Source organism: Nestor notabilis, unplaced genomic scaffold (genome assembly GCF_000696875.1).
Source record: "Nestor notabilis isolate BGI_N333 unplaced genomic scaffold, ASM69687v1 Scaffold36730, whole genome shotgun sequence".
Taxonomy (NCBI): Eukaryota; Metazoa; Chordata; class Aves; order Psittaciformes; family Psittacidae; genus Nestor; species Nestor notabilis.
The window spans coordinates 1-12,580 of NW_009912178.1; the positions used below are offsets into that span (position 1 = coordinate 1).

General features: G+C 39.7%; 1 protein-coding gene across 1 annotated transcript; it reads right to left on the bottom strand.

Moving 5' to 3' along the window:
* Positions 1-7,171: 7,171 nt before the first annotated feature.
* ZNF804A (zinc finger protein 804A) lies at positions 7,172-12,472 on the bottom strand (the record flags this gene model as incomplete). Its single annotated transcript, XM_010018027.1, has 2 exons — positions 7,172-10,421; positions 12,342-12,472. Coding segments are annotated over 2 exons (3,381 nt in total), but the record flags the coding sequence as incomplete, so codon positions are not given.
* Positions 12,473-12,580: the final 108 nt, after the last annotated feature.

The following is a 12,580-nucleotide window of genomic DNA, read 5'->3' on the forward strand; positions in this document are numbered from 1 at the left end:
GAATTATATTTATAATAATTGTTATTATTTTACTCTAGCTCTTCATTATGAATTTCCCACTTTTGAGAATTCCCTTGTGACAGCTTTGTGATTGACATTCTTGATCTCATCCCAACACTTAAGCTTCTATTTACTCCGCTTTTTACAACCTGAATAGCATGTTGCCTTTTTTATTAACCAATAACACATTCATTGCCCACATTGCTTTGTGGAAGACAAACCACAAAATACCCTACATGCTAGATTAGGCTTCCTCTTAATGCTCCAAGCCTGACTTGGTCCCACCACAAGAAGAGAGCTCTGGCTGACCTCTGCCACAGGTGGGCAACTGCTCCTACACCCGACAGACCTGAAGAAAGCCAGTCAGAGATCAGAGTCCAAATGCAGAGCTGGCAGACAGCTGGTGGGCATGCAACACATTTGCACCCTGTGATTATACATGCTCCCATTCACCACTGCTGGTCCAATGACCTGTTACCTCCCCATGCAGAAACTGGAACACCAGCAACAGAACACAAGGAAGGTCCTCCACCCTGTTCTACCAACCTACCCAGTCAAATGGGCGTAATTCAATAATCTTCCCTAGCAGCAAAGCATAATTCACTTCCTTGCCCACTCAACCACTGCCCAATTTCTTATGAGAGTTCCCAGTTCCAGAAGGTTGCAGTGCAGACAACTCATCAGGTCTAGAGCTGACGGGCATCTACTGAGACAGTAAAGCACCTCAGTGTTTTTAAATGCCTTATTCACTTAAACCGCTTTGCCCTAGTGTTTCTCCTCATGTGCTTCTCTTAGCCTGGCTGCAATTCAGTCTGAAGTAGGTAAGAACGGAAAAAATAAATGCCCAGTGATTGTGACACTCCTTCCGCTTATGGTACCACATCTGCTGGGAAAAACATGGTTAATCCTCCAATGTGCTCCTCTGCACCCAGTTCGGGGTAAGCTGGTGGTGCTAGAAGACCTTCCTTTGTACTTTTTCTGCCTCTGGAGAATGACACATTAAGAGAAGGTGAGCAATACCTCCACAGGCAGTGGCAGAGAGAGCAACATTCTTGCTTTGCACACTGAAAGTTCATTCTAGTGAGTAATTCCTCCAGAGAGAAAAGGGACTTTAAGAGAAAATTACATGCACATCTTCTCTTGCTCTCCTGTCTTTTTTTGGCACTAATGGACCAACAGACCAGCTGGAAAAGGCTTTACTGAGGAAAACAGCAATGGTAATTTAAGTGGTAAAAAGACACAATATACAGCCAGGTAAAGTAACTTGGAGCAACTCCTCTCCACCCTGGAGAGAAAAAGATGGGTTCATTATTTAATAATCACACCTTTTTTAAAATTATTATTATTGCACTACAATATTCCTCCCTTGAATGGTCTCTTCTACAATATTCATTTCAAACAAGCAACTCTTACAATTTAATTACAGGTGCAAAATTATGCCTAGAAAAAAAGACTCCTCAAGTAGTAGCTCAGCATGTGCACGGCAACATGCACAGGCACGCCTGTATATGTACAAACACTAAAAGTCAAGTAAACTTTTATTTCCAATTACAATTCCACAGGTAAAAAGTACTATTTAAGGTGTACCTCCTTTCAGCACGTATTACAGTCATTGCTTCCTTTTCATTTCAACAGGCATTATCGACATCAGAGAAGAGATTGGATTTTACTGTTGTTTTTGCCAGCACTCCAGTGACATAAAAGCCATGTATAAAAGAGTCCGATATATGCACAAAGGTTTTGGGTCAAATTACCAAGGCTGTTAAATCTGAATTACACTGCAAGAAAAAACTTGGCTTTGCTTTCTCCATATTCACCATAGTGCAAATATACTAATTTAAAGTAGTTTGATTTCTTACAACATAAAAAGAGGATCTTGCCCTTTTGAGGTAGACCTTTCTATGTTTTTCCCTAATTCTTCCTCCAGATTTCACCAGACTACATCAAGATAAAGCTGAAGTAGAAATGCAAGATATTTCTTCAGCAGAAGTGGGATTTTGAATGCACAATACTTACTTGCTGTTTTGTCATTCATGAGAAAGGGATGCACGTTCTACCTACAGCTGATTTAAAAAAACGTGTTTTCAAAAGCATTTTCCTGTTGCCTGCTTCTTTAGAAGAAAAAAAAAGGGAAAATAAATTTATCTTTAAAAATCTCATTCGTAGCAAAAAAACACCACTACTGATTCAACAGTAATCTTCTTTAATTCACATAAATAATACTATATCCATTGTGGATTCACATTTGAAGCTTAATTTATTATTTTCTCTACATGAATTTGTACATTCTGATCTTATCCTGTCAAAAATAACAACTACTGATACTTTATTTTATCTAAATACTGTATGAATTTAGTCCTACTTACTAAAACTGTTTTTTTCTTTGGTATCAAATAGAAGGTGCATGTATGTGTTTCAAAACACCAATGATAGAGAACTGAAATTTTAAGGATATACCTTTATGGTCATTAATTACAGAAATATCGTTACAACAAAAACAAACCAACAAAAGACTGATGTAAAATGGATCATTTTTTCCTTACTGGTTTGTGCTCCTCCTCATACCTTATGAAATTACTGTTCAAGTGAAAGTAGCAAGTATTCGGGAGTTTTAATAAAGAGCGAGCCCTAACAATCCAGGACAAAATAAGTCCTCAGTATTATCAATGGCAAAGCTGTCTTAAGAATTCCTTGGTTTCAGAATTTCGCCGACAAGTCAAATTTCAGACTCAGGGTAGAAATTCTCCCAATCTTTTATACAATCCATAAAATGAAACAGAAGCTTGAAGCAAAAATAAGGTGTTAAAATTCTTAAAGTTGGTACACTAATTTTTGATGTTAGAATTATAAAAAGCCTGGTTCATATTCAGAAACATATACATTACAATAAACTCTGATAATCTTACAGAAACCCAGAAAACTTTAAAGTGTTCCTGAAGCAAAGGGGAGAAGCAACGACATAAAATAATATACAAAACCATGTTTGCTGCAAACATTCAGTGATCTAGAAAATAACATACACATTTAGAGAGTAAGCCACGTTAATTTAAAAATATCAAATGATGTTTATACAGTAAAAAGATTTTTACTTTCAATAACGAGAGTTAATATAGCTTTGTAAAACTGTACATCTGGTAGGCATATTGCATAAATATGTGCGCTGCTACATGTACACGAGTCTTTAGGCAATGCACAATACGGGAAATCAGAAAATGAATGTGTGGAGTTTAGAACATGTAGACCAGAAACACCACAGTACAATACCCAGGAGATTAAAATTCACCACCTTAGATACAAACAAGTAACTGCCTTCAAAATACATTCACATGGTCATAATGTATTGCCTTAACTGAGCAAGTTGACAAAATCCTTAACACTGCAATATGAGCGATTTTGGGTTGGTACAAATCGATGAAATTCCACTGAGGTCAAAATTGTGCACTGACTTACACCAATGAAGAGTTTGGCCAAATTATACTTAGAGCTGTATTTTAAATGCAGCACATGAAGTAAATATTATCACAACAAAAAACACGTATTTTGAGAAAAATGCACAATCATAGAAAATTAACTTGACAAAAAAAATGTATAGCCATGTTGTGTGTTGTATAAGCAGCATATTATCACGTATAGCAGGATATTAAAGAGAAATGGATGTCCCCAATGGCCTTTTAAAGCTTAGCCTGAATACAAGAGCTACTACAACGATAACACTGCAAAAGAAGATGATGTTGCTTCATAATGATTTCATTGTTGTTCGAGCACAGCGAATGATAAAAACATTCTCACTCACTAACACCGTAAAAGGTGGGGTTTTTACCAATGATTGTGTCAGCAGTTTCTCCATAAGTGACTACCCATCACTCACTCCGGCAGAATGTGAAATGTGGTGATTGCTCCGCAGCAATTCATAGCTTGCAGAGCTGCTAGTTTTCATGCCAATACAAGATGATCATGTTCCTTAATGCCCAAAAGCTCCTCCAGAGCATGACCCTATGGGTCACATTACCTGAGCAATGGGAAATCCCCAGAAGATCATGGTCTAGGCAGATTGCAACCTTCCAAGGACCAAATAAAGATACTCTTCTCACCTCAGTAGAACAGACTGACTTTCCAAGAAATTTCTCTGCAGAGTTGGCCTGGTAAATCACTTAACAAAATCTGTAACCTCGTTTAGGTTTAGGTCTGAAGGTTTAATTCTTTCAATTCCAGTGTACCCCTTTGACTGTTTACACTAGGAAGACAGGCCAATAGTTCTAAAAACTGGCAAACTGGCCAGTAGCATAGACACACTGGATCTGTGTAAATTCAACCATAAATTCATTAGGTTTAATGAATTTTGTGGAATTTATTTAGAATGATAAAAATCCAATAATTTAGCATTTGAAATAATTTTTACTTACAAATTATTCTGCCAAGTTAAGGAAGAAAAATACACATTTAATCTAAAATACCAGATAAAACATGAACAAGAAGAACTACCCTTATATAACTTACTAGAAGTTATATCTTTAATAATAAAAGAGAAACTCAAAAGAATATTTTATTAGGTCATTTAATTTAGCGTGTTCAATTTTAAATTTAACTTCTGATTTATTTGGTTTTGCTTTTACAAATGAAGTCGCATATACAAACAGCTCTAGCTCTCGAGGCAACAGCATATGAGAAAATTAGTACACTTGATTATTAGTGTTTTTAAGTAGTTTATACACTTAAAGCAGTTACAGTAGATAATAAATAATTGTTCAATGTCTTCAAAGTGTTTTAACAAAATAGAAAAAAAATATTTTAAATTGTAAGAAAAAAAAGTAAAATTCAAAGCTGTTGGAACATTTTGTTAAAAAATGCAGACTTCTCAAGTTAAAAGATGGGATTTTCCAATGAATGTTGCAACTGAAAATTTGAAATTGGTGAGTTTTCATCTCCTGCCACATAAAAATGCATGATAACATGCAATCATGATTTTCCTACATGGCTTCTTTTTTTCAAGTGTACTCTTATATAATTAGACGGGTTTTGTCTTTGTTGAGACATCAGAACCCAAAGGACCTTCTGTGCTGGCTACTACACAGCAGGACAGAAATGAAGAAGTCAGCTAAGGCAGCTGGCATGAACCTTCCCACTTCAGATGTTCCTGTGTTTAGCGCCTGCTCGACACCTGCATATTAGAGGCAGTAGTGGACACATATAGATTATGTAGGCATACTTGCAAAATAAAGGTGTATAAAGTCACTTATATGCTACGTTTTTTCAGGTACCAGACAAATAGAAACAGGTATTCACTTGAAATTACAAATAGAGAAAATATACCTTCTTTACGGCATTACAGGGACAAGAACATCCTTCTCCAGGCCACAGCCTCAGTCAGGGAATCCGAGTCACTCTCCAGACCCTGATCTCTCAACTGCTCTTTCTTATCAGCTTTTTGCTTATTGGCGTAATTTAGCCCTTTGTAACTGCAAGACAGGGAAAACCCTGATTCCTTGACTAGCTGACACTGTAATTATAGTGGCAAGATGTCATGTGCTGTAGTTTTAGTGTAATATTATATAAAAACTTGCATTATCGGCACAGGTAAGTTCTAATGCTATAGGCGCAGAAAATAATATCCATATATATGTCTTAAGATATAGTATTACTGTTCAAATGGTTAATGTCTGTAGCTATTCATATGTAATGTATATTGATAATATTCCAAAGTTACTACTCTTTAAGTTCAACTTTATATGATTTTATTATACTATATAAAAAGGTGAAAGTAAGTAATTAATTGGAGTGCTAGCACCTACCTTCCATTACAGAGGGCCTACACTAAGCATCTTGCTGCAAATCCTTAGCTTCATTCACGTGGTAACACTTCATTTTTAACTCAAAGATAAAGCTCTACCTCAGAATGTCTTCTGCTTTTGTTCTAGCCCATCACAGGTGTGGGCCTGATACATCCCAAGATAAAGCAAAAGTGGAGATTTCACTGGCTAAAGCTGGGTGAGGTTCAACAGCAATAAAAAGATTGCAGAGGTAGGGAGAAGTCTCTGAAATAGAGTTAGAAGTAATGGCAGTATATTATTATTTTAGTTGATCTCTATTCTATGTTATTCTACTTTAGCAAACTGCTTCAGGAAAGAGAGGGTTGAAGTGAGGTTAGAATCTGTCTCAAATCCTGGTGGGTTCCCCATGTCAACCTCTTCCTGACACTCACTCCATGCTCACGTGCCCTTGCTATTGTCACACACTGCACAGGCAGCAGGGACCTCACCCCAAGAGATCTGCCCCACCAAGGTCTGTGTGCAGTCAGAGCACGACTGCTTGGTGGAACTACGACCTTCCCTGTGCTCTACCATTCCAGTGTTAGAAATATTCCTTTGAAGTCAAACTGCCATTGATATTTCCCTCAGGCCCATCACTGATGTCATTTTTGTTACATCATCATGTTGTGGTTTAGTATAAAAGGGATTAGCTCCAACAGTGAGCAGTTTGTGCACATACTACAAGTAGGCACATTCTGTCATGCTGACATCAAGCTACTAACACAAACACATCTATTAACCTTCCTCTCTTGCTCAGTGAGACAATACCTCAAGGTATTAGCCTCTGAGCCTCCTTGATAAATCACTGACGTATCGGAAACCTGATTATCCAAACAGAGCAGGGGCAGAGGATGCTATTCAGCTGCAGAAAAACATGGAAGAACAACATCCATGAGGCTTACAATGAAATATTTTTTATATACTTAAATAGTTAACAAAAATTTATTGCAAGAGATAGTTTGTCACTAGATTTACAGCTTCAGAGAACATAGTACAAAACATAGTGCATCGGCTTTGTCTAAACATTAAATAGGTGCAAATACACAAAGATAAAACCAAAAAAGTGAATACTTTACAACGTAAGTTATAGAACTATAAATATATTTTATATACATTGTACATATTCTAAGACATGATTTTCACTTATATATAGAGAGTTCATATTAGCATCAGTGCTTTTGTTATAGTATAGGTCTGAACTCAACATGAATGTTTGCATCATTGTACTTATAGTAAATGCTTCCCAAAGAACGAGGAATTATAACTAGTTCATTTCACAGAACCGTTCTGCAAAGCCAAGGGGGCTGTAGAAGCAGCAGGACCACTCAGCTGAAGGCTCCTTCCCCTAGCCCCAAGAACCCATCCTAAAAGAGGGGCTGCAGGGGGATGACAGCAGGGTGTGGGGACAGCAGGGACGGGAAGACAGCATGTGGCAGTGGTGTGAATGCCGGTGGGCTTGGCGGCAGGACCGAGGGTGGCAGCAGTGGCAAGTGCGGTGCGGTGACAAAAGCTGTGTGAGCCCCCGGGCAAAGCCTTGGTCCTACTGGCACATGAGGTAAAGGCGCTTGGGTAAGAGCCGGGACCTGTGAGAGGAACTGCTGGTGGGGCTGGAGAACCTTCAGTGCAGCAGTAGCATGCTGCTGCAGGACAGTGTGGTGGATGGTGGTGACGGAGGTAGAGCACAGCGGCGGCTGCAGGGGTACAGGCTGCAGCGGGGAATTCGGGGGCTGGATTGCCGTGGGAGGGAAGGTGAACTTCACTTTGCTGGTCAGCATGTTTTGTGGCATGATCTGCTGATAGGCCTCGGATGGGAGATCTTTGAATTTATCTGGAGGGAATATCAATGTTTGATCAGGCAGGGTAAAAGGGGCTAGTAACTGCTCAGTAGTTAAAAAAGTGTGACTGTTCACATGTGCTTCCTTGAATGGCAAGGGTGGTGGGCTGCTAAATATACCAGGATTACACTGTACCCATTCACCAGCCACCTCATTTATTTTCTCATGTTGTAGGGACTTGGACAATTCATAATGGCAAAGATAGGATTTAGGAGGAGCTTGTTCCAAATGTCTGTTGGGGAGGGGAGGTTTGTTATAAGCCTGATTTTCATGACTGTTGACCCTTTCTTTCTTCTTTTCCTCTTGCAGAACACCCTGTGTGCTGGCAGCTGCTGGAGTGCTGTGCTCAGGAACAGGCACAGTGACAACATCAGAAAATATACCCGGCGTGTTCTCCATCACTGTGCACACCTTTGGTTCATTGTGTTCTAGCCCGTGTGAACTGCCAGTGTCTAGAGATGACTTGCTTTCCTCCAGTTGCATCGTTTCATCCATGTCTTTTGCATGATCAGCTTTGGGATCCACATTAACTTCCTCTAGACCATCTTGAACCAAGAGGTCCCCCAAAACATTTAAGGTAGAATTTGCAGAACTTTCTTTGGAAAGTCTGGAGTTCTCACTCCTTGCATTCCTGTCAAGGAATACGTGATAGATTCTGGTTTTTCTTTTCCTCCGTTTCCCTTTTGCCTTGTGATGTGTACCTATAGTTCGCACTTGCCTTGGATATTCTTCTGCTGATAATGTTTGTCCGTATGAGCTTTCTTCTGATGAGGAGGAACAGATATGCTGTCTCCGCTTGCGGTGAGATTTCTCAGTTTCTTCTGTCAGAACATTGCAACCTCTCTTTACGGACTGGTTTTGACTCAGACTCTTTTCCACACTGCAGTGTCTGAAACATTTATGCTCTGGGCTACAGCTTGACCTCTTGACTTTCCAGCTACATGTTTTAGCACACCTGATGCTGTGCCTCCTGGAACTCAGAGCCAGCTGCTCTGCCTGTGCCCGAGAACTTGCTTTGCTCCTTCTGTGCCATCGCTTACAACCATGGTGCTGGCTGTTGGTTGTACTCCAAACATCACACCAGCCTCTGTCCCCATATACATGATGTGATGCAGATACGACTCTCTTATGACCATTTTCAGTGCCAAGTTTTTGATGTGACTGCTGTAGCTCACCTGCAGCTAGCCAGATACTCCCCACATCGTATCTGCACTTCTCTGAATTATTTTGGAGGTGCTGATATTTATTTTCATCTCGGTAACTGATATCTTTTACACTCACTGAGGACATCTCCATTTCTGCTGCTGTTGTGTCCCCACAGTGATGATGATGACAATGATATAATTTTCTTCTCCTTTTCCGTTTTCTACTTTTGTGAAGCCATTTTTCATGGCTTTCTTTGATCCAGACTTTGTTGTATTTCTCATCTATCACAGTGTTTTGTTGTAAGTGATTTTTAGAAATGTGACACTTTTCTATTTTTTTAATCCTGAATGATTCATCCAAGGACACTTTATTTTGATTTTTTGCAAGATCACAACTTCTGAGGAGGGAATCATCACTTATAAGGGGTATTGTATAGTCACACACATCTTTATTCATTTCTGTTTCATAATCACCACACTCTGAAGTAGGTTTATTTGTAAAATCCAAGACTAAGCTATGGTTGGATTCACTTTTATGGTGCAAATGAGGTATGTTTGGCTGATGCTTGGGCTTTTCTTGGCTGTCAGTTGCTCTTGATGACTTGAAATCAAAATATAAAGGATTGCAGCTATAAGAAATTGATGGGTCTGTACTTGTGTAAATTAACATTTCTGATGGCCACTGAAGAATATTTGACCCATGTTTGCTAAGAACAGGAACAAAGGGTTCACAAGGTCTCTTGCTCATGTCCGGTTTGCTTTGTAGGGTTCCACCACTAACTTCTTCAGATGCCGATGGAACTGATGCATCTGCCCCCAGCCTTTTTATTTCAGTTTCAGTCATGGATGGATCACTGTTCCTGTCTGTATCATCTTCTTCAGCAACATCCTGCAAAGATAAACAGTCCTCCACAACCGCCTGTGCCAGAGCCCTGTTTGCCTGTGGTTCACACTCGCTGCAGTCCAGGGGCAGGATCTGAGCACTGTTCACAGCCATGGGCAGCGTTTGGTCCACTGCATCTGCTGCACTCACATCAATGCCATAGCCCGTGTCCAAGGACACCAGTTGCTTTGAATAGGATGGAGCAGGAGTTAAGACAGGAGACTCCAGCATGCCGCTTTCTTCATCAGCCAGCTTTTCTGACTCCTGAGCTTTAGGAGCTTCTGCTGTGTCTATGCATTTTTCCACCAGTGGGTGAAAACAGTTATGTTTCTCCTCAGGGCACAGGACTATTTCTGCCACTGAAGGAGACTGAATGTCACATGCTCCTGGAACAAACCTGCTTCTTCTGCTAAATCCGTGCTCTATAGACGTCTCGTCATTATATTCATAGAAAACGGCAGCTGAAGACTCCAGTTTGACCACTGCTTTCTTGGGAAAAGCAAAAGAGAAACCAACTCTATGTCCTTGAGCTCCTTGAACCTGATCCCCACATTTGCTAGTGTCGGATTTATTACTACATGCATGTCCAGGAGTGGAAGAAGTAAGAGAAGCAACATCTTCACCATTCTGTGCATCATGCATTAAATCCCGATTGTTGGAAGAATCTATGGCAGTACTTTGGGGGATATCACTGCAATGATCTTGCACAGTCACTGTCGTAGATTTGAACATAGGGCCGCTCCCAGGAGCACTAGGAAGGAAAACAAAACTCGGAGTCAGTACCTTTCAGAGAGCTGCAGACAGAAATATGGACTTACGTTGGTGTCTAAGACTTTTTTTTAAGGAAGGAGGAAGAATCTGAGGATACATAGGTTTAGAATATGAAAAAAATATCATCTTTCATAGTAAGATCAGTTGACTAGAATTAAAAAAAAAAGTAAATATTGTGCCTCCAGTTCCTTCATGTGAAGTTAGCAGCTGAAGAGCTCAGATCCCTGTGAGGTAGTTCACTTTTCCTGGCCTGCCTGTCCCAATAAGAGACTATCCATTTATACAGAAATCTTGCTTCTCCTCCCAGTAGACCATCATGATTACAAGACTGTTACTACAAACAGCGTGCGTTTTACATCCATTTGTGCTACAAAATATACTAAACCACGGAGTGCCTCATGCACTTGACTTCCCCCTTAGTCATCACCCCAGTGACCACAGCTCTGCCCATGGGCAATCACACAGCAGCTCCTGCCCTATTCGTGTTCACAGATTGAACCACTGCAATCTCAGCAATTTCTTTCATGGAAAAATAATGTTGAGGAGAATATTTCATCTGACAGTACTGCAGTAAGTGATTCATCCCTCCCGAGGAAAAATTTATCACTGTCTACTTCTGTTCTTCATTCCATGTCCTCTTCCCATCTGTTCTATTTGACTTAATACAAAGCAAAGAGCAGAGCAAAAACTGTTGAAGCTGCCAATTTTCCAGGATCTACAGGAACTGCTCAGCACTGGGAGTAATGGACCTGTCTTACAACTTATTTTTTTTTCTTTTTGTAACCAAATTATTCTATTTCTATTTTCAGTGTAGAGCAGTACTAGATAATGAGTCATTGGGGAAACTTTCACATGTTGTTTAGGACCCCTAGAAGTGCTGAGACAAAGAATGCTGAACTTACACTACCGGGTCAAGAATTAAGGTAGAGGTTTCATGAGAAAGGAATTCTTCATGTGAGTTCCTGCCTTGTCCAGTTCTTCATAAATTTAAAATATATATTAACCCCCTCCCAAATCTTTTCTTTAACACCATAAAATGGTGACTTCTGTAAAACCAACCTAGAAAACATCAGTTTAAGCAACACCGTGTGTCTGTCTGTATCACACCTCTAAGTAACACTCTTTACTACAAAGTGATAGTAAAAATCAATTCTTAAATAGAGAAATAAAGCTCAGAAATGAACTCTCCTTCATGACATCTGCATTTCAGCAGCTACTTTTTGCCTTTTCCCCCTGAGATTCCACTGTAAGAAGTTGGTACCTGTATTTTCAGTGGCTTGTCGGTGTTACAACTGTGTCATATTTAAGTAAGAACACAGTCACATTGAGCAAGCTCAGTATTAATTTCAACAGTACCCCTGGATGCAAAACATATGACTAGCAAGGAGTCACTTTTGCATAGGAAGGTGCACACTGTTGAGCTGGGGAAAAGGACCACTTACCTCTTAACATCAAAAATCCAGTTACTGAAATTTAAAACCAGATTTCTGGATCCTTTGCCAGGCTAGCAGTTTGAAAATGAAATGGCAGAGATCTGTTACATCCTAGAAAGACAGACTGTATTCCTCACCTCATCAATGAAGTAGTGTCAGCCTGCAAATGCATGGCCTGGTTTATGCAGCTTTCAACCAACGTGCCTGGTTTTATGAAATATGTATGAAACTTCTTTTTTTAACCTAAAAATATATGTAATTTTAGCTCCACTGAAAAAGCAAGGGTAAACATTCATTTCTGCACAGTTTGAATCAGATTACTGTACACATACTGCTTCAAAAATACCATCCAAACAAATCCATGGGGCTCCAGTCAAGGGACTCCAATCGCCCTCTGTCCCACAGCACCAGCTAACAGCAAAGGGCTTATTTGAAAGTATTTTTTGTTTCAGCAGTTATGCACTTACCACGTTCTCTCTTTCCTTAGCTCAGCTAGCTTGTGCAAACGTTGAAGGGCTTTCTCCTGTTTCCTTTCATCTTTCCGTGACTTAGACGCTACGTTTCGAGCAAATTCCCTCTGTTTCAGCTCCTTCAGTCTCTGCAAGAAATAGCCATATAATGCACACAAAATTGGGATGATGAACATTTATAACAACAGTTCTAGTGCTTTCTGGTAAGCACTCGTGATTACATATATATATATTTA